This window comes from Ammospiza nelsoni, chromosome 6, assembly GCF_027579445.1.
Source record: "Ammospiza nelsoni isolate bAmmNel1 chromosome 6, bAmmNel1.pri, whole genome shotgun sequence".
Classification (NCBI taxonomy): Eukaryota; Metazoa; Chordata; class Aves; order Passeriformes; family Passerellidae; genus Ammospiza; species Ammospiza nelsoni.
The window spans coordinates 16609862-16629879 of record NC_080638.1 but is presented as its reverse complement, the minus strand read 5'-3'; the positions used below and the strand labels follow the sequence as shown (position 1 = coordinate 16629879).

General features: G+C 39.1%; 1 protein-coding gene across 2 annotated transcripts; it reads left to right on the top strand.

Annotated features, from left to right (window-relative positions):
* The first annotated feature begins 104 nt into the window (after positions 1 to 104).
* On the top strand, positions 105 to 19737 carry TSG101 (tumor susceptibility 101). Of its 2 annotated transcripts, none has more exons than XM_059474268.1 (10): positions 105 to 228; positions 3541 to 3625; positions 6033 to 6098; positions 6682 to 6845; positions 8168 to 8294; positions 11017 to 11083; positions 12680 to 12774; positions 17433 to 17635; positions 18577 to 18816; positions 19407 to 19737. In XM_059474268.1, exons 1-10 carry the CDS (start codon positions 187 to 189, stop codon positions 19494 to 19496), a joined length of 1179 nt encoding a protein of 392 aa, XP_059330251.1. In that variant the 5' UTR covers positions 105 to 186; the 3' UTR covers positions 19497 to 19737. The 2 variants fall into 2 exon arrangements, with proteins under 2 accessions (XP_059330251.1, XP_059330252.1); XM_059474269.1 differs by having other exon boundaries at positions 117 to 228; positions 12683 to 12774.
* The last annotated feature ends 281 nt before the right edge of the window (positions 19738 to 20018 follow it).

The window sequence follows — 20018 nt, the reverse complement described above, 5'->3', positions numbered from 1 at the left end:
GCCAAAGGCGCGCTCGGCGCCGCCCCGGCCCCGCTCGGTGCCCGCCCCGTGACGCGCGGCAGCGGCGCCGCCGCCGGAAGCGGGCGCGCGGCCGCTTCCTGTGTTTATGTAGGGCCGGGCCGGCGGCACCGGGAGCGGCGGCACCGGGAGCGGCGGCACCGACAGCGGCAGCGAGGGGCGGCCGCCATGGCCGTGTCCGAGAGCCAGCTCAAGAAGATGCTCACCAAGGTACGGCCGCGGCCCGGCCGGGCTCGGCCCGCGGGCGGCAGCGGGGCCCAGCGCCCGCAGGCTCCGGGGAGTTGGGTCGGGAAGGGAGGAACGGCGCAGAGAGCCTAAAATGGTCGTGCCCGGCCGCGGGGCTGGGCTGGGACCGTGCCGGGCACCCGTGGGCTGGGACCGTGCTTGAGCTCCCCGGCCACAGGACGGGCAAGGCGAGCTCTGCGTCACTGACCCGGTGGGGTGCGTTTGGTTATCGCCCCTGTGTAAGGAAACGGGAAAATCTCATGGAAGGCAGATCATTAACCACTGAATCATGCAGAGCCACGCGTGCCACTCCTCACTGAAAGCTGCCCTTTGTCCAGCAGCTGGGAATGAAAACCACTAAGGATGGCACTTAGCGGCAGTTACGGCTTTGTTGGGGGGATTTTGAAATTTTTGTTTTGGCACTATTTAATCATACGTGTAGCGTTTTGAAATGAAGTGCAATAGTTGAGAATCCGATCAAAACCAAAGGCACATTCACCTGCATGGAGTCATAAGCAGATTTTTTTTTATCAGCTTGAAAATGAGTGTTGATTACCCAGTCAGTGTCAGCAAATGAGATCATGTGTGTATTTGTATGCACCTGTCTTTGCTAAGTTAATTACTGCGATGCCATAGAAGAAATAGAATTTAAGGTGGTCCATTGTCCTTGTTCCCCCACATTTGTTAAGTTTATACTCCTGTCTGACTTCCTCTAAGTGATGAAAAATGAAGATGCTATTTCATTATATTTGTTCGTTAAAAATAGTTGCACTTTCTGTTCTAGAGAGGGAAGTTTAGTAATATTTCACATATTGGTTAGTTCAGTGTATGAGATGACAAAAGCTTGATCTTAGTTTGGGGGAACCTAAGCACTTAATTTAACTTGAGGTATTTACCTGCTGTCAGATCTTATGAAGCTTCATCTTTCTGTGATCTGTTTTGTGGTATGTAAAATGAGGGGAATGCATTTGCAATCTGAGAATGGAGGAGGAAAAAGGAGTCTAGAAATTAGGAATTCAAATTAATCAGTTTTAGTTACCTTTGTAGGAATCACTAGGATCTTATATTTTCCAAAGAGATTTTGACATTTATTGGAAATCAATCTAAGTACAGAAATTAGCAGCTGAAATGAACATTTAATGTTACTGCTACTTGCGGCAGTAGCTGGAATCATACAACTGTCCCTCTACTAAGTAATCATCACTCAGTGTAAAAACAATTTGTAAGAGTATTATCTTTCTTTTGTTTTAATAGCGATATGAAAATGCTTGCTTAATGTTCGAGTGTTGTGCCTAATTTTTGAAAGCACCCCCAATAACCAAACTTGTGGTTCATCATCCCCATTGTGTACCAGATTCACAAAGTGCCTGCTGAGCAGGCAGGCATTGTTTTATCAGTTCTTGACTCAACTGACTGAGATTCTTGTGGAAGTAGAGCCTGACTCTGCTTACTTCTGTACTGTCAGGGTGGCAAGGCAGAGGCACAGGCTGCCTGAAGAAGCTGTGGATGCCCCATCCCTGGCACTGTCCAAGGCCAGGCTGGAAGGGGCTCTGAGCAGCCTGGGGTAGTGGAAGGTTCCCTGCCTGGGGCTGGGAACAAGATCATCTACGAGATTGCTTCCAACCCAAACCATTCTATGATCTTTGTGCTTTTTTTGGAGCTTCTGTTAGCAGAATCCTGCTCTCTTTTTAATAGTGATTATGCCAGTCTTGTTGAGGCTCTATCCTGGACCATAAGGTTTGTTCCTCTGAGAAGACCCTGCCTTTTGAAAGTAGCTGGTAACCAGCTGTCATTTGTCCTGTAGTGACACCTGCAGTGGTGTGGGTATGTGCTGCCAGTCTCTGGCTGGTGTACATGAAAATTCCTCCATGTCCAGGCAATGCCTGTTCCTGCTTCTGCCAGGTGCTGGGCAGGGAGGGAGGAATGTATTCAAATATTAACCAAGTTGTTGCTCTGTCAACAAGTCCTGCTGCACACCCCAGTCCTGCACCAGTTTTACAAAGGAGGCTGAGATGCTTTGCTGCAGCCCTCCCACCAAAACAGCATCCAGGGGCTGATTGACCTCCACAGGAATCCCTGCTGGAGGGGTTGCTTTCTGTCCCACACAGCAGCACTTTGCAGACAGACCATGTGGCTGTTTTGTCCTTGGTCCTTTGAGGGAGAGCAGTCACAGCATCACCCGAGGTGCTGGTGCTTCCTCTGGGCTGAGGTGGCATCATGGAAGTGGCACGGTGGGTTCATCTCTGCTCAGTAAATCCAAGTTGTCATGCCCCAGAGGAGCGTCCTTCTCCGTCTCTGGAGGTGACAGGAAGAAGAGTTACTGTCTAAGCTTCACAACTCATGAGTGTTTGTCAGGGCCAAGGTGACCTTTAGCTGTGGCACCACAGTTTGCTGTTAGATGATGTCTGAATGAATTTGTTCAGATGTTAACATTTGCGTGCTTTGGATGTCGGACATTTCATTGTGCTGGGCCCTTTGTCTTCCTACCACAGGCTGGCTGTGTTCCTTATAACATCTGAAGATTGCAGTTTTTTTAAATTGTATTAGAATGAAAAAATGTCAAGGGATCACATTGCTGGCTTTTTAATCATAATTATTAAGAGAAATGACAACAAGGCTAAAGGGCTGCACTGTGTGGTGAACCAACTCTGTGTTGCCCAGGAGCCTCTTTGCTGTCTGTGGATTATGGCTCTGAGGCTGGTGAATTCTGTAGTGGGGTATCTGTATATTCTGTAGGGTATCTGTGCTGTTACTCCCTGCTCCTGATAAAAGGACAGGGGTAAAACCAGTATGATTGCTGGTAATATTGTGCCTTGATATGTCTGCTTTCTAGCTGACAAAATACATGTAAATGCTAATCAGTGATTGATAAATATGGTGTTGCTTTGAAAAGTGCTATGAAATAGATCTGTGTGGTTCATATCCTAGACAGCTGTTCAAAACATCACCATATTTGTTTGGAGATGACTTTTTTTTTTTAAGATTCATTCATATTTCTCAGATACACTTGGTTGTGGTAGAACATGAAAAAAAATGCAATAGCTCTTTCCCAAATCAGTTGATGCTTACATCCTTGTTAAGACTTAACATCTTGTTAAAGTTCAATGAGTTATATAGGCAATGGTCATTTAAGTAATATGGACAAATAAATTATTATTCCAAACTAAGAGTGGAGAAGAATGTCCAGGTATAGGTGTAAGCTCTCATAAATGCTGTCTGTTGGGTAAAATAAAAAATTTAATTAAATTATACTAAAAATTAACTTCTGAAGTAATTTCTTTCTCTTTTGTTTTCCAGTACAAGTATAGAGACCTAACCATACAGGAGACAACCAGTGTTATTATTCAGTACAAGGACCTCAAACCTGTCATGGATTCATATGGTTAGTCTGTGCATGAGAAAATTTCTGTTGGTGAATTGTTGATGTGTTAGATGTCTTTGGTAGTTTTTGTAGGGGAGGAAAGAAAATTAACACCAGAAAACATAACTTGAGTTTCTCTTTTTTGTCTCTGACATCAACACTTCTTTAGAAACACAGACTCAGTAATATAATAAAGTTACTTTAGAAAATAACAGTCTAATGTGCCAAGAAGTGTCACGTTTTTCACAGCTTAACTTTTAGTTAATCACTCACTGATGTCATCAGTTGGTGTCCTGAGATTGCTGATATCTTACAAATTCAGCTTTGCTGCCATATAAAGACATTCTTAAAATTCTGTGTAGGAAGAACTGTAAATCAATGAAGAAATGCTTCATTTAAAATCATTGTGGTAGTCCTTAAGAGTATGAGGAAAACAGAGTCAAGTACACAGAAAATTGGCATGAGAATTTTAGAATGTAAATTATCAATGATAATCACTGTTAGCTGTTTTAAAGTATCTAGGTTCATTAAAGTTGAAGTGTGTTAAAGGAAGATGATACTAGGGTTTCACAGCATACAGTGAGCCAGTGTAGGTGCTGAGGTCAGCCTTCTTATGGTCACCTTTTTTTAACTGCTACTTGTGGGATTCCTCTGTGATCTAATTTATATTACTAATACATCATCAGAAATTTTCAAGTCTTCTGCTTTTTAAGTTGTGTATCTGGATTGAGAAATATTAAGAAGGGACATGGACAGGTAAAAGGTGGATTAACTTGAGTAGCTGCAAGCCAGCAGCTGTCACAGAAATAAAAATTCATGCAGTGACTGAAGAAACAAAGCAGGAGTGAAAGGACTGTGGCTGGAATAGCTGCACAAGTTTGCATAAGATGGTGATCACAGTTCCAGATACCCTTGAGCTGTAGCCATTTGTGTTCTCTAATGCTCTTTAAGCTGCCTGGAAGAGGCTAAGCACAGAATCACTTACAGATAATCAATATTATTTGTAGCAGTGACATCAGCTGCAAGAAAGTGATTACATGTGGGAAAAGGATTTGTAGAGAATTCCTGTGTACTTTACTGTACATGACAAACAATGAACAAAGCCATCAAAAACGTTTTTCCATTCAAGAGAGAGGGGGAAATGTGGGAAATGGATTTGTAGAGAATTCTCAAAGCCTGACAGAAGGCTCACATAGGATGCACCTTTATGCAAACCTTGAGATAAAAACTGCTGGCTTAGAAATGCATGGAACTAGAAACAAATTTCAAAGGATGGCCTTGCAAATAAGACTTCAGAGAAACAGAACTATGAAAGATACATTATAGTAGGACCCAGGAGGGGTAATTTTAGATGATTGGCTTTAAGACATTTACAGCATGGTGTAGCAAAAGCTGATAGGCCGAGAAACACTTATAGTGTATTGTAATTAGGAAATAGTTCACTTCTAGTTGTGATGGTGTAAATTATAACATCTGTTACAATCTGTAGATTACAGAGACAATCTGTATTGTCTCACCCTTCTCATGAGACTAAAAATGGAATGAAATATTTTAAAATGCCTCTCAGTTGCCCCATCTCCAAGTTAGAGAAGAGCATAATCTGACAATTACATTGCTGAGGAGACAGTTTTCAAGTTCATATTATTAATGAAGTACATATCCCCATTGACATCCCAACATGTTCTACCTGCCTTTGCAGAACATCAGCACCACAATAACTATGCACAGTAACCAACATTTGAATTATGGCTAGAAACTTTCAGTTGGAATTAAGAAGATAAAAGCTTCCTCAACAGAAGCTGATTCATTCAGCCAAGAATAATGTATTGGATTAAAAGTATGAGGAAACTAAATACAGCAACTCAGTAAATTTAGGTCAGAGTTCTTGTGCAGTTTGTGACTAATATTTGTCAGAGTCAAGCACTTTTTCTTCCTCTTCAGTGTGTTACTGTTTGGTTAAATTACCTTTACTGATTTGGTAACAAATGCCTGTGGCCCAGGAATTTTCAGTATTCTTGCTGACCTATTTTTTTGAAGAAGGCATAGGAAATTCTTTTATAAACCTCAGATGACAGTTGTTTTTTTAAATCAAGTTTGAGTTCAGGTTATTTTTGCAGCAATTTGCATTACTTGCAGTTTGCAAGGTTCCATCATTTTATTTGGTCACTGAATGAGGAAACAGTTTTATTTGTAGAGCAGAGAAATGAATGGTTAATCATTCATTTCTCAGAAGTGTGTCATTCATAAGGAGTTACCGGACTGTGGACAGTCATCTGCTAATCCATAAATGTGCAAGAGCTGAACCTTTCAGGCTGAGTTTATATGTGTAACTTGTGAAAATTTATGCCAGTAATAGATGGGGAATAACCTGAACTGAGATTAACATAACCAATATGTTTGTTTAAAAATATTGTTTGTTCTCTTTCAGTTTTTAATGATGGTTCATCCAGGGAGTTGATGAGCCTCAGTGGAACCATTCCTGTGCCTTACAGAGGTATGCATGTATTATAATGGTCATCATCCCCATTGTTTTCCCAAATTGCATGAAAAACTTGGATTTATCCTTTCAACTTCACTACTTTAGTGATCACTCTTTTCTTGAAATCCTTTGCTTGTCCAAAGTAAAATATTTTAAAGAAATTGTTCTCTGGTTTTGCTGCAGGATAACATTTGAATGCTGAGCATTGCTTCTTCAGTCATATACAGCTTTGTAGCATCTTTTTTCTTTCAGGATTGCACAGTTTTTCAGGCTTGTCAGTTGAATTGAGGGTTGCGAACCATTTATTGCTGCAGCTAATGATAATTCAAATTAGAGCCTTATAATGTAGCATTATAGAATAAATGAGATTGTGCATTAGTGGTGATTGTAAATCAAGGTTAAATTGTTCTGAAAGATGTTGAGTTTGTGGCCATAGTGTTACCTATTCACTGAATGTTATTAGTAAATTTTGGCTCTGGCTTCTAGCTTTGTTAAAAGTTGAATTTACTGGGTTTAGGAGTTTTTTATGAATCTGAATACAGGAGGACAGTTGAAGAATTGAGACAACTTCTAAAATCTTTCAAAATGTCTTTTCTAGGTAACACATATAATATCCCAATTTGCTTGTGGCTGCTGGACACCTACCCTTTCAACCCCCCAATTTGTTTTGTTAAACCCACTAGCTCTATGACAATAAAAACTGGGAAGCATGTTGATGCAAATGGAAAGATATACCTTCCCTACCTGCATGAGTGGAAATATGTAAGTATAGGGAACTTGGAGTTCTCAAACTGCTCATTCTGCATTCCTCAAGAAAGTTGTATCATTTTTAATAAAAACCATAGTCTTTGTTAGAGATGTTAAACCATTTTTAAAATAAAATCAACTGTATGTTTTTTGGAATGTCTTAAAGTTCAGGATGTTGCATTCTGTGTTCTGGTTATTTAATGAAATTAATTGTATTTTCTGTTACTACTTGTCTGATTAAACAGTGCAGCACAAGGTGTCCTCTCCCCTGGCAAGAGAGTGATGTGAAGATTTGTGAGATAAGAATATTTACAGTAGGGAAATTATAAATTTACTTAAATCTGTGACTAAAATGGACTTTTACAAGTTCTTGGGCTTCTTTATGCTGACATTCCTGGAGCCTCATGTATATGGATGTATTTGCTTTACCAGTAAATAGAGGCATTGAGCAGTGCAGGCCTCACAGAAGTTTTGGCCAAAACATGGACTTGTAAAGAAGCTAAACTGTGTTGACAAGATTAGAAAAATGATACAAGATGCATGGTTCTGTAAAAAGTGATTAACAGGAATGCATTTACTCAGGCTGGGTGTGTGGTAGTTCAGTGCTTGCACAGTATTAGTGGAAAAAGACTGCCCAGATCAGGTGTTGCACAGAGCAAGGGAATCATCTAAGGTACAGCTGATACAGAATTCTTTCAGTTTGAGAGGTTGGTAAAAATAAGTAAGTGGGTTATAGAGCTAAGTAAACTCTGAATTGGGGTATTTAATCTGGTGCTGCATTCATGATGCTTGTTCTCATTTTGGCAAAATGAAATCATGCTTATTTTAAGTAGTTATAAACAGAGAGGCCTGGTTAAACTGTATTTCAAGGACGGTTGTGCCACTCCTTAATGGGTTAGGATACTTTTTCTGTTGACACTTTCTGAATCAGAGCAAAAGCTGTGATCTGTGAAATTGAAATGTCTAAAAAACTTAGGGATCTGTATATTTTTCATGTTGGGTGGTGGATTTAATTTTTTAAAATATTATTATATTTATACCCAGTCATTTATTGACCTGCAGTTGATATGGAGCCATGTATTACCCATTTTTTCTGGGTGTGTTTTGCTGTATGGTTTTGAGTCAAGCTGACTGGGTTTGGTATGTCTAATAGAATCCAGAAAGGAAGTTAATTATGCACATATGTATACACATGAGAGAGACACATTTTAAGAACATTTAAACCCACAAATAAAAGGAATGCTTTGAAGAGCTGATGGAATGGCATCCTATTATTGCTACAGTCAGTTAAACTCTGTTAGCAAAAAGAACAACTTGTGATTTGCTTTCCCTCCCAGCCCCAGTCAGACTTGTTGGAGCTGATCCAGGTCATGATTGTTGTGTTTGGAGAGGAACCTCCAGTGTTTTCTCGTCCTACTGCTTCCTCCAGCTACCCCCCTTACCAGGCAACAGGCCCACCAACCAGTAAGTGCTCATCACTGCTGATTTCTGCAAATAATCATATTTCAAAGGGATTGTTGCCCTGCAGTTAGCCCACAAATAATGCATTTTACTTTTTATATTGCTGACTAATGAATTCATCGGCTGTGAATTTACTTCACTTTACCTTGTTGGACTCAATCATCTTAAAGGTCTTTTTCAACTAAAAAGGTTCTGTGAGTCTAAGAATTCATGTGAGCCTTTGGGTTTTGGAGAGGAGAAATCAAGTTTGTATAACAAAACGGCAAAACCCAGGCAAAACCAGAGCACCCTCAAAACAACCAGTGTCCTGTCAACATTCCAAGATAGACTTACAAAGTGATTATTCAGATAGCTTTGTATCTCAATTATTTTCATTCTAATAATACAAGCCCATCTTTTAAGTATCCTGCAACCATTGATTTCATAAGCACAAGCATGCCCACAGCTTGTTTCATATACCCACACTCCTGTTTAGTGGTTCGTTTTTCTCTTTTTTTTCCAAATTGCTGGCTGAATATAAAAAAAAAAAACCTGCCTTGTGATTTTATTGTTCTTTGTTCTCTATTAAGTTTGTGTTCTGACTTGGTACCCATTCTTATTTTCTTGCAAAAATCCTCAAGACTTTTTAAATAATTTATTTATTTAATCCTCTGGAGGCATCTTATTTTAAAGACTGGGGATAGGCAGGTGGAGGAAAAAGAAGTAGTGGGAAACAGAAAATCTTAGAAATTCTTCCAGGAGGAGACTCTGTATTAGGTGGGAAAAAGCCAAAAAAATATTAGCATAGACCTAAAGTCAAAGACTGGGACAGTAGGGAAGGGGGAGCAGTTTAGCTGGAGATTGTTTGTTTAATAAGGTTATAGCAGTTCTACATGAATTTAATGGTCCAGTAGCTGTATTTGGGGTTATGTATTTTTGCCAGATTTTTAAGGCTGTGTCCATTTTCTATTGAAATATGGCATTTACTTGAGCACAGTGTTACATTTGAAAAGCTGAAGTGCTACTCATTGCCATTTCCAGCAGAACCCATTTTCAGCAAGGTTTTAGGCTCTGGACCTGTGAGAAAATGGGTGGCAAACATAAATGGGGCCATTAGGAATAATTGACTAAAGGCAGGTGTTTGGGACTTCTCAGCTTGTCTGTGGCTGTTTGTGAGAGCACCAGAGGACTGGATTGTCCTGATTTTCCAGGAACACTGGGGGTCAGTATAAGTGTAGTTTGAGCAGGGACTTTGCCTGAAGGACAAACCTGCAGTGAACCACACTTGATTGCTGTTGTAGTCACTCAGAGCTGAAGTGCTTTGAATTCCTATTTTCAACTGAATTGAGCTGAATTACTATGAATTAGTTCATAGCTGAAGTAGTTCTAGTGAAAATGCTTCGGGGTTTTGAAATTATTAATAGCTACTTAGTTTTACTAGTGTAGTCAGACTTTATTTTACAGACATATATAGGGTTTGGGTTTCTTGTCATTACAGATACATTGTTTAAGAAGAAATAAAGTCCTTTGACAGAAATTTTAATTATTTGAAAGCATTGAAGAGTGGAAATAGCTCCACTCTTAATTGCTCTTTAAAAAAAAAAGTTATTTGATGAAATATTCCTAAAATTGCTAGAAATGTGGGATAAGTATGTCCAAAACATAATTTTGTCAGCTTCTCAAGAAAAATCTTAAGCTAAGACTATTTAGACATTTAAAGCTAAGACTATTTAGACATTTATATGTGCTGATAACAAATTTTTAAATACAACTTCTAAATAGCAGAAATTACTAAATAAGGACATGGTTGGATCATGAAACAGCTAATCAACTACTCTGAAGGTACTTAAATTATGCACTTGTTATTTAGTAGGAAGGCATCATTGGCTAGAAAGGTTAAATTATTTTTTCAGCTATTACATAAAAAGTGGAGACATCTCTTCAGGTGGGTCATCTTAAATACCATGTTTTAGGGGTTTTTTCTGAGTACCTGTCCTGGTTTAGGACAAATTAGGGGAAATCTCCAAAAGGGAGCCCCCCAAAACAAAACAAACCTCCAACCACCCCTCCCCCAATACCGGGTTCGGGAAGGAATTTCTCGGAGGAGCAAAGTGGAAAACAAAACCTATTTATTTACAAGTAACAAAAGAACACTCCCCAACACAAGAAAAGAAAAGAAAACAGACTGTGTTGTGAGGGTGTCAAGCTTCTGTTGCAAGCTCCAGGTGTCCTGGACGTCTCAGGTCTGGTCCGGAGCCGGTCCAGTATCTTCAGGGAAGGGTAAGAAAGAGGGAGCAAAAGAAAAGGAAAAAAAACAGCGCAAAAAGCAGAAAGCAAGCAAGCAAAGCGGCTAGCCAAGCCAAGCAGCCAAAAAGCCCAAAAGCAAAAAGGCCTGGTCACACACTCCCCCCTCTCTTCCCCGCCCCGCCGCAGCAAGACGGCCGGGGGGGGGGGGAAGAGAGAAAAGGCACAGCTGCCAGACACAACACACGATACTGGGATAAAGGCTGTCAACCCACGACAGTACCCTAGCTGCAGTTTCTTTTTTTTTTCTTGGTACACCCATTTGTCATGCATTTTTAAATCAATACCTACTTTTGTCCATGCAGTAGTTAGTTTAAAGTAATGATTAAGAAAAAAATCCATATAACAATAGGATTATTTTTATATATGAGGAAGAACTTCTTTACATTGAGGGTTTTAACTTCTGAAATGTAAAAATGCACAAAATTCTTGTTTTATTTAGCTTCCTATGTGCCAGGAATTCCAGGTGGAATTTCTCCCTATCCAACATCAAGCACTCCAAACCCAAGGTAAGAGCCCCTTTAAACTGTCATCATTTTCCTGATAGAGAATTTCACTGAATAGAGTCTAATCATAATTGTATTTTCTTATGGTGTATCTTATGTATTCATGTTAGCAGGGTTTGTTAAAAGTGAAAGCTGAATTCTTGTCAGTAGCCAAAATTGGGGGAAGGTCTAGCTTTCTTAATTGCTTCAAATAAAAAAATAATGAGTGTTATAAATAGATCTTGAAATTACCTAACTCCCAGTATTTATTTTTTTCACTCATATATTTTTATATATTTATATTTTACATGACATAGAAAGAAATGTACCCCTAAAAGTCAGGATTTTATTAGCATCCCAAAAATTGAACAAAACTTTGCTGAGTTAATACAAACCTTGACTCCAGCATTATTGTGGACTTTGAATAATCTAAGGGAATTTGAAGAACACAAAGTTACATCAAAAGCTTTTTATTAAAATTAACCAGGATTTCTTTCTATATAATAGTTAGGAATAAAACATTTCCAGAAGACTTGCAGATCTGTGTTAGTAAATAGTGAGATGTTGACTACTGCCTCCTAGTGTGTACTTATATTTTTTACATCATAATTGATTGTTTTTATTGGTAATATCCTTATGTCCTGATTTTGTGGTAGGAGCATATGAGATTTTGGTGTAATATGGAACATTTTTATTTTAAAAAGATATTTAAAATGTAAAAACCTCTGAGGATTGGGAGGTGGGAAGTGTTATGTTTTAAGAGGAGAAAAGTTAGGATTTTTTTAAGTTCTTACAGCATGGTTTTTCTTCCTGAATATGTTTGTTTAAAGCACTCTTAATGGTTGTACAAAAGTAATAGAAGAACTGTTTTCAAAATATATAATCTATTAATTAATGGGAATGTTTCAAGAACTGTTAAATTTGCAGTTGCCTGAAGAGAAACAGAGCATTATTTTATATTTTGCAGGGGGTTTGGGGCCACTTTGTTTAATTATTACTGTAGTTAATACTCTGCTGAATCCAGGTGTTTGTCAGTCTAGTACTGACTAATTTGTCCTTGTTTTAGTTGACAGCAAATGTATTTTAGAAAGGTGTTGTAGACTGTCACATGTCATCTCATTATTATTTCAGTGAGCAAATGAATACTTTCGCTTTCTTTATCCATCAGAGCAGGACTGAGGATTTCTGGAGGAGTAGGTTTCACCTTGCAACCATATTTTGTACAGCATTTTTAGGTTTACATAAAGCAGTTCATCAGTCATCTTCTTAACTGTTTTTATATTAAAAACTATTAATTTTTAATTGTTTTGTGGGAGTTTGTAGCTAGAATAATTTGTTTTGGATGCTTGTGGCATTTCATATAGCAAAACAAGGAGATTCAGGAGAATTTGTTATCCAAATGTTGACCAGGCAATAACTAGATAGGATTTCAGATAAAATGGTACCTTAATACCAGAAATACCAGTTGTGTAAGATGTTAATGTGAACAGGAAAAAGGCCTGCAATTTTAACATTTTTATTATGCAAATGACTGTTTAACATGGTGGCAATAAAGATAATCTAGGTGGATGATATTTTACTAACAGTTGCATAACATTAGCATATCTTTCTTTGTCAAAGCAGCTTCCCAAACTATCCTTACCCAGGTGGTGTTCCCTTCCCAGCAACCACTAGTGTGCAGTACTACCCTTCTCAGCCTCCTGTCACCACTGTTGGTGAGTACCTTGGAAAGGGTTTCTGTGAAGTAAAGCTTCTCTCTACAACTCATATGTAAAGAAATAAAATGCAAAAAAAAGTGTTGTTCTTACTCTGAAGTTCCAAAGCATTGATCTTTAATTAAAATTTACTCAAATGAAGAAAAAAATACATTTTATTCACCTTCAGTCAGGAATTTGATAAATTTCTGGGCTTTTGCAATGCATTGTGTGTGCTTTCTGAATATTTTGAAGAGCACTGCATGTAACTACGTGGGATTTTCCTCACCCTTTAACTGTAGGTGACTTTTGATTGTCTGCCTTGCTCTGTTCATGGTTTAGAAAAATACCTTTATCATCATTTAAGCATCTAAGGGACTCTATTTATACTTTCTTTCCTCCCTAAATAGTAACTTCCTAAAGTAGCAGTTTGGAATGAGCTTTGTTTTTAGTGAGTTTCTTCTCCGGCCTCTTCCCTGTTGCTTCTTGCTGATCTCTACTTGTCACTTGCTCCTTTGTTCCCTTCAGCATCAGCATTTAGGCTGTTGACCTGTGTCTTTTCCCAGTCTGCTGCTCTGTGGCCCTTGCTTTCCACCCTGTCACTGTCAGTGTATGTGTAGAAGGCTGGGAACCAGTGATAGATGTCACCCAGTTTAGTGGGAAGCTGGTGCAGTAACTTTCCAGCTGGCTGATACTCCCTTTGGCATAGTTACATGGTGAGGGTGTAGATTCTTTTGTGATGCTGTTCATTAGCAATCCATTGTAGACTCTTGAGCCCTGTAATTTAGAAATGCATCCATAATTCTTCATCTAATGTGTGAACTCAGTTATTTATGGAGTGGCCTGGGTTAGAGTCATAGAATGTCTTTTCTTTCCAGAACTGTGTGTATTTTGTGGTTTTTCTTCACACACATGGGGACAAGGCAAGGGAAGAGAGATGCTTCTACTTTACTCTTACTAAAATATCTGAGGAGTTCTGTTACTACAGAGTTTGAAAGCAGCAGTAAGTTGTATGTTGTATTTTTCTTGTGCCTGATCCTGTCCTTTGTGTCCAAGTTCTTTCAGCCTTTTCAATTAAGAAGGTATCTTCTGAAAGTTCTTGGCTGCTTCAGTGGTCCCCTCTGAGGTGATGTGAGTCTGCCATGCACAGTGCCAGGAAGCTGCTGTCCCCCTCAAGTCTCTCAGACTGTGCTTGGTGTTGTGGGGCTGCACCTGTGTCCTGGAGAATTCATGGTCTCCACTGGCTCTCCTGTAGGGAGCCGATAGCCTTTCTAGGCAAACTTGGCTTTCTGCAGCGTTGTTCTCAAACAAATCCAGTTTTGCCTTTATGTAGCAGAGTGTCAATTTAAAATAGAAATACTCTATTTAATTTCTTCCCTTCCTTTTCAACCCCACTGGAGATGAATAGTATGCAGTATCTGGCAAAGATGGAAGACTCTTCCAGTCCTGAGTTAGATCCTGTGTGATACCAAGTTGTAATGCCAGGTTTCATAGAGACAATTTAACATTACCCTGACTCATTTGCTGCAGCTAGGTAAAAGCCCTGCACCTGGTTTACATGGCTTATCTCTTGTGCCAGATGAAGTGCAAACACATCTCTTTGATCATCCACTACACTTAAAATGTTGTGAGGTGGTTTTGTTGTGTTTATTTTGTTGGGTGTTTTTTTACAGTCCAGTATTGGTTTTTTCTTTTGAACTGAAAAAGTTTCTTTTCTGTACAGTTTGTTTGTTTGGCTGTGGTTTATTGTGATGGTTTATTTAGGAGCATATCAGTTGTTACAGCTTCAAAGTTTTGTGTGGGTGGTGGTGTTTCCTATAGTGAACCTAGTTCAAACCTAGTTTGAATTGAATGAAAATGTTCATGCAAAGTAGCTCAAGTTTTTCACCATCACTGGTTTTTAAATAGTCCTTTAGGCTTTTTCTCTCTGTTCAGTCATCTGCCATTAATTACTTTTCTGCTGCAGTTACTGGTTTGATGATTCTGTAAGGTCACTTCTGAAACCAGACTCTGCCTAGTAAAGGTTAAAGGTTTCAGAGTTCTGTTGATTTAAAGACCATGTGCCATGAAATCTTCTCCAAGCTCGGCTAATTATGGAAGTGACAGAACATGCTATGGGTTCATGCTCTGTAAGAAGATACATTGATTGAGCTGTATTAAAATGATGCTTTTTATGTTCAAAGACCTCTACCATACCTGGGAACTGTGGCATTTGTGTGGGAACTTTCATTGTGTTACGTGTATTGTGATTTTATTTTTTTTTCCTCTGTCCTCACTTTACTGTTAAAGTGAGCCTTGCATAAAAACTCCCAGAGTGAGGGATGTCAAGGGGAAAGAAAGTAAGCAGAAGTTTTACTGATACTGGTTCTGGCTGATTCTGACTTTGTGTTAGAGTATAATTCATTATGTAAACAGTAACTAAAATCATGCTAATGCTGTTTTTGAAGGGAAATCAGGCCTTGCCTTAATCAGGAAGTCCTATACAGTGAATAAAGTCTTTCCTAAATTGTTTGACTGACTTGGTTTAAGTTTTACTTCTCAGTGTAGACAGTGCTCTTGTTCTTTTCTCTTTTTCATAAGAAGCAGCAATGATGGATTCCTGGGTTTGTGTATAGGGTGCTATTTGGCAACTTCTGTTGCTGACTCTAAAAGTTAACCAAGTTTTGCAAATTGTCTTGTTGACTGACAACAGGGTGATTTTTTTTAGGCCACAACTGTAGATCAGATGAAGTGATGGGACATTTATATTTTCTTAAGGCTTTCTTTGCACCAGTTGTGTAATATTCAATCTCTTTATTTTTTCAGTGGTAATTAGCTTATCTTTTTTTTAAAAGTACACATATTCTGGTGCAACTTACATGTATACAAAGTGCTCACATTAGTAATGGTCAAAATTTATGTGTTCTGTATTTTAGAAGGCTTTGGTGGATTAGTAAGCATGATCTGCTTCTTCCTGTAGTTCCTGTCATTCATTTGCACAACTTTATTTTCCCATCTATGTGGCTTGGTGTAGGTTTTGTGGACAGGAACTGAGTAAAAAACATAGGGAAGAGATACAGTTTATGCAGTATTATTCTGATGGCAGAAGTTTAAAAAAAGTATTCAATTATACAAGAATCACGTGAGCAGTGATGAGTGTTTTTTTATTTTGTTGTTTTTTGAAATCTAGGGCACTGGAAAATGTGATGTGCATAATGTAACAACTTCAGGGTTTTGATAGCTGTGTCTCTGGATAAAAAGATACTCTGGTAAAAATTCTTCTTGTTTATTTTCTTTGCAGTTATAGTGTTTCAAATCTCTCTGTGTTTCATTCATAGCAGTTGTGAAGTTTGGGCACAAAAGCTGCTGTAACTCTTGCTGTGTTGTTACAATGCAGTTGAAATTTCACTGATCTAGAAGGTGTGAGGCACAAACCTGGGGAAACTGACCCTACAGTTCTTCCCACAGAATAATTGAAGTGGTTTGTGATAAATATCACCAGTAGCCACTTCACATTTGCTAGAGCACTCTGAGTTTCCTGGTCTGGAGACATATTGCACTTGTTGTGACAGACACAAAGTACTTGCCTCTCTATTTAAAAGTGTGTTAGTGACAGACTCTTGAAATTATCCTTGAAAGGCTGATTTTCAAAAGCTTGTTCAGGTCTCCTGCCCCTTCTGCTCACTTGCCCTTAGGGATGTGATGCCCCTGTTCTTGAGCCTGGAGGAAGTGATCCTTGGATATTCACCTGCTCTCTTGGATCCCTCTTCCCTCTATGGTAAATTCCCATGGAATTCTTCCAAGAAGGTCTGTGAAGAGGCCAAAGTTAGCTCTTATGAAGTCCAGGGTTGAAATCTTATTCCTTCCCTGCTTTCTACTTGTGGGATGCAGAACTCCATGATCTCATGGTCACTGCAGCCAAGGCTGCCCCAACCCTCACATCTCCAACGAGACGTTCCTTGTTTGTTCTGCAAGGTCCAGCAGCACATCCTTCCTCATTGGCTGCATCTGTATCAAAAATTCATTGTCAGTGCTTTCCAGGAATCTCCAGGATTGTGTTCCTGCCTGTGTTGTCCCTCCAGCAGGTGTCAGGGTGGTTCCCCATGAGAACCTGGGCTGCATGCCCTTCCTGGGAGTATCCCCACTTGAGCTGAATGGGTGGTGTCTATAATTCTCCCTTTGTCTTTCCTAGATTAAAATTTTCCTTACCAGGCTAGGCAATTAAAAAAAAAAAAAAAAAAAAAAACAAACTAAAAAAAACCAACAAACCCCAAACCAATACCTCTAGTAGGTAAATACATTGTGTCGAGCTAGCTGTTACATTAATTGTGATTGAATATATCCTGCCCTTAACTCTTGTTCTTCTTTAAAAGCTCTTGGACTAGTAACATTTATGGACTTCATAGGAAATGGCCACCTCATTTTTAAAATTAAAAAAAGAGTGTGGATGTGGGAATAGTGAAGTGAATGAATGGATGCATACTCTTAAATTTACTTGTGTCTATCCTAGTGTGTATTATCTCACTGTGATCTCTTTGCTGCTTCTGGAAATTAATATGGAGAGCAGCTTATTTGAATGTCTCACTGACACTAAAAAGTGAAGTGACAAGTACATAGAGCAGCTTGGCCACGTGCTATAGCAGCTGGCTTTGTAGTGCAGCCCAGCATGGTGGCTGAGCTTGTGCAACGTGCTCGTGCAGGCCCCAGCAGAGATGGCACCATCAGCGAGGACACCATCCGCGCCTCCCTCATCTCGGCCGTCAGCGACAAGCTGCGGTGGCGCATGAAGGAGGAGATGGACCGCGCGCAGGCCGAGCTCAACGCCCTCAAACGCACAGAGGAGGACCTCAAAAAGGGACACCAGAAACTGGAGGAGATGGTGACTCGCCTGGATCAGGAAGTGGTAAGCTGAGAGGAGCCTCTGCTCCCCACCTGAGTATTCCTAGGAGTGAACAGAAGCTTGGAATTAATTAATCATAAATCATTATAGATAAAACAAAGCTTCTAGCACATTGTGCTTTCTCTCTTTTGCAGCTGGGGGTTTGTGCTCAGACTGAAACAAGTCAGAAATAGCAGTGACCATGAGATGTAGTGTCCTGCATGTGTCTTACAAATGTCATTGCTCAGAAGCAGAGGAACAGTGTTATTTTCCCCCATTCTTCCTGTGCGAGATGTTAGTGGTGCGAAATTATTTCATATTTGCATCTCAGTTTCTTGATAATAATGTGTAACAGCAGTACTGGAGAACAATTCAGTGTCAGTGTAGAGAACATTGATTTTGGTCACAGCCTCCTTGTATAATTTCTCCTTTCCTTGTAGTCTCTCCTACTCACAGTGTGCTCAGAAATTCTTGCATTTTTTCACTAAGACATCTTCTGCTTAGTCCATCTGCTTCTTGCACTGCTGCTCAGGAGAAAGATTTTGGGATTGATGAACAGTTTGTGAAACCAGCTCAGTGTTCAGATGTGGTTTAAAACTTATTAGAAGTTATGAATTGGACTAGAGAACTGGGAGATCCTGCATTCTAAAGAAAATAATTACATTGGCTTTGCTATTACTACCTTTAGCTAGTTTAAATGGTTATTTTTCCTAATGTGGCAGCTGAAATACTTGGAGTGTTGGCATGCCTTCTCTACAGTTATAAATGGGTAATGGATTGACATTATCTGAAACAGATGCTACTTCTTTAAAAGAATCTGAAAACTACAGGTTGATAGCTCTTTCTTCTGTAAAAATCATAGTAAAGATAAGCAAAGAAGTACACAATGAACTGGTATGTCTAAAAATCTTTCATCTAGACAACTGTATCACAAGAAGAGAAATAAACATCTTAATTGTTTTTAGGCTGAAGTTGACAAGAACATTGAACTTCTCAAAAAGAAGGATGAGGAGCTCAGTTCTGCCTTAGAGAAAATGGAAAGTCAGTCAGAAAATAATGACATAGATGAAGTTATAATTCCTACAGCACCACTTTACAAGCAGATCCTGAACTTATATGCAGAGGAAAATGCAATTGAAGACACCATTTTCTACCTTGGGGAAGCACTGAGACGTGGAGTGATAGATTTAGATGTCTTTTTAAAGGTAGGTTTCTCAGGATATTTTTAAAATGTGCATTTTAAATGTGTTTACTTTGGACTCTTTGATTTGGCTTACTAATGTTCATGATCTCTTCACAGTAGAGGATCTTGTAGGAACAGGACTATTTATACATTCAAGCATAAGTTTTAGAAAGTGATTTCAGAATTTAAAGACCAATTTTGAAAGCATTATAGGTACAAAGTCATGTTGTTTCCTTTCTGTGTAGACCTTGCTAGTTCTGTTTATCTGCTGTTAGAAGAACCATTCTCTGCCCCATGGGAAGTGCATTAGTGTGATTGCACCTTATGGAGTGTGTATTATTACTTTGATAAGAATATGCGTGGAGTTAATAATTATTGTTATAATTTAATGAATTAGTTAATAATTAAAAATCATAACAAATAGACTATAGCAATTGCATTTGGTAGCCATCTGCCAGTCATTTTAAGCCAGAAAATGCTATTTAGTAGCATAATGAATTTAGTGTTTCCAAAAAGCTGACATCCCATTTGGGTCACAGAGTACATTGGTATGGCCGTGTTGAGTTTTTGTGAGAACTTTACGGTAGCCAGCTGTTGTTTTTCTGTCTGCAGCATGTACGTCTCCTGTCCCGCAAGCAGTTCCAGCTGAGGGCACTGATGCAGAAAGCAAGGAAGACTGCTGGACTCAGTGATCTCTACTGAATCCCCAGACTAGCTGGGAAGTTGGGTTTCCTTGTGAAGCAGCCGTTCTCTTGATCTTTCTCTTAATCAGTAGGTGCCCAGAGTAAGTTATTACATCATCCAAGTGTAAGATATTTTGAATCAATAATATATTTTCTTTTTGGTAAAGACTAGCTTTTATTAATGCACTTTCTATCTCCTGTAATCTTTGTGCTGGTGGACTTAACGCTGAATAAAACTTGTTGCATATTTTCTTCCTCTACAGAGCTGTGTATGACGTGCTTTCTTTTCAAATATGCAGTGTCAGCTTAACTGTGCTTTCACTTGTGAGATTTAGAAGATGTTCTGCCAAACTGGAGAAAACACATTTATTATGACCAGTGAAAACTGAAAACTCAAAAGGTTCTTGGTCTCAGCACCATAACCAGCGTGGCTTAAGACTGAGCCTTTGCCTTAAGGCTTTTCATGTTCCTGCTGGCTCTGAAGAGGTTGGAGTTTATTTTAAAAACCTGGATGAGACTTCCATAAATATATAACTGCCTG

Coding starts and splice junctions, on each gene's coding strand:
- TSG101 (XM_059474268.1), top strand. CDS start 187: ATGGCCGTGTCCGAGAGCCAGCTCAAGAAGATGCTCACCAAG. Junction 6,099..6,681: donor CATTCCTGTGCCTTACAGAG/GTATGCATGTAT, acceptor TGTCTTTTCTAG/GTAACACATATAATATCCCA. Junction 6,846..8,167: donor ACCTGCATGAGTGGAAATAT/GTAAGTATAGGG, acceptor TTTCCCTCCCAG/CCCCAGTCAGACTTGTTGGA.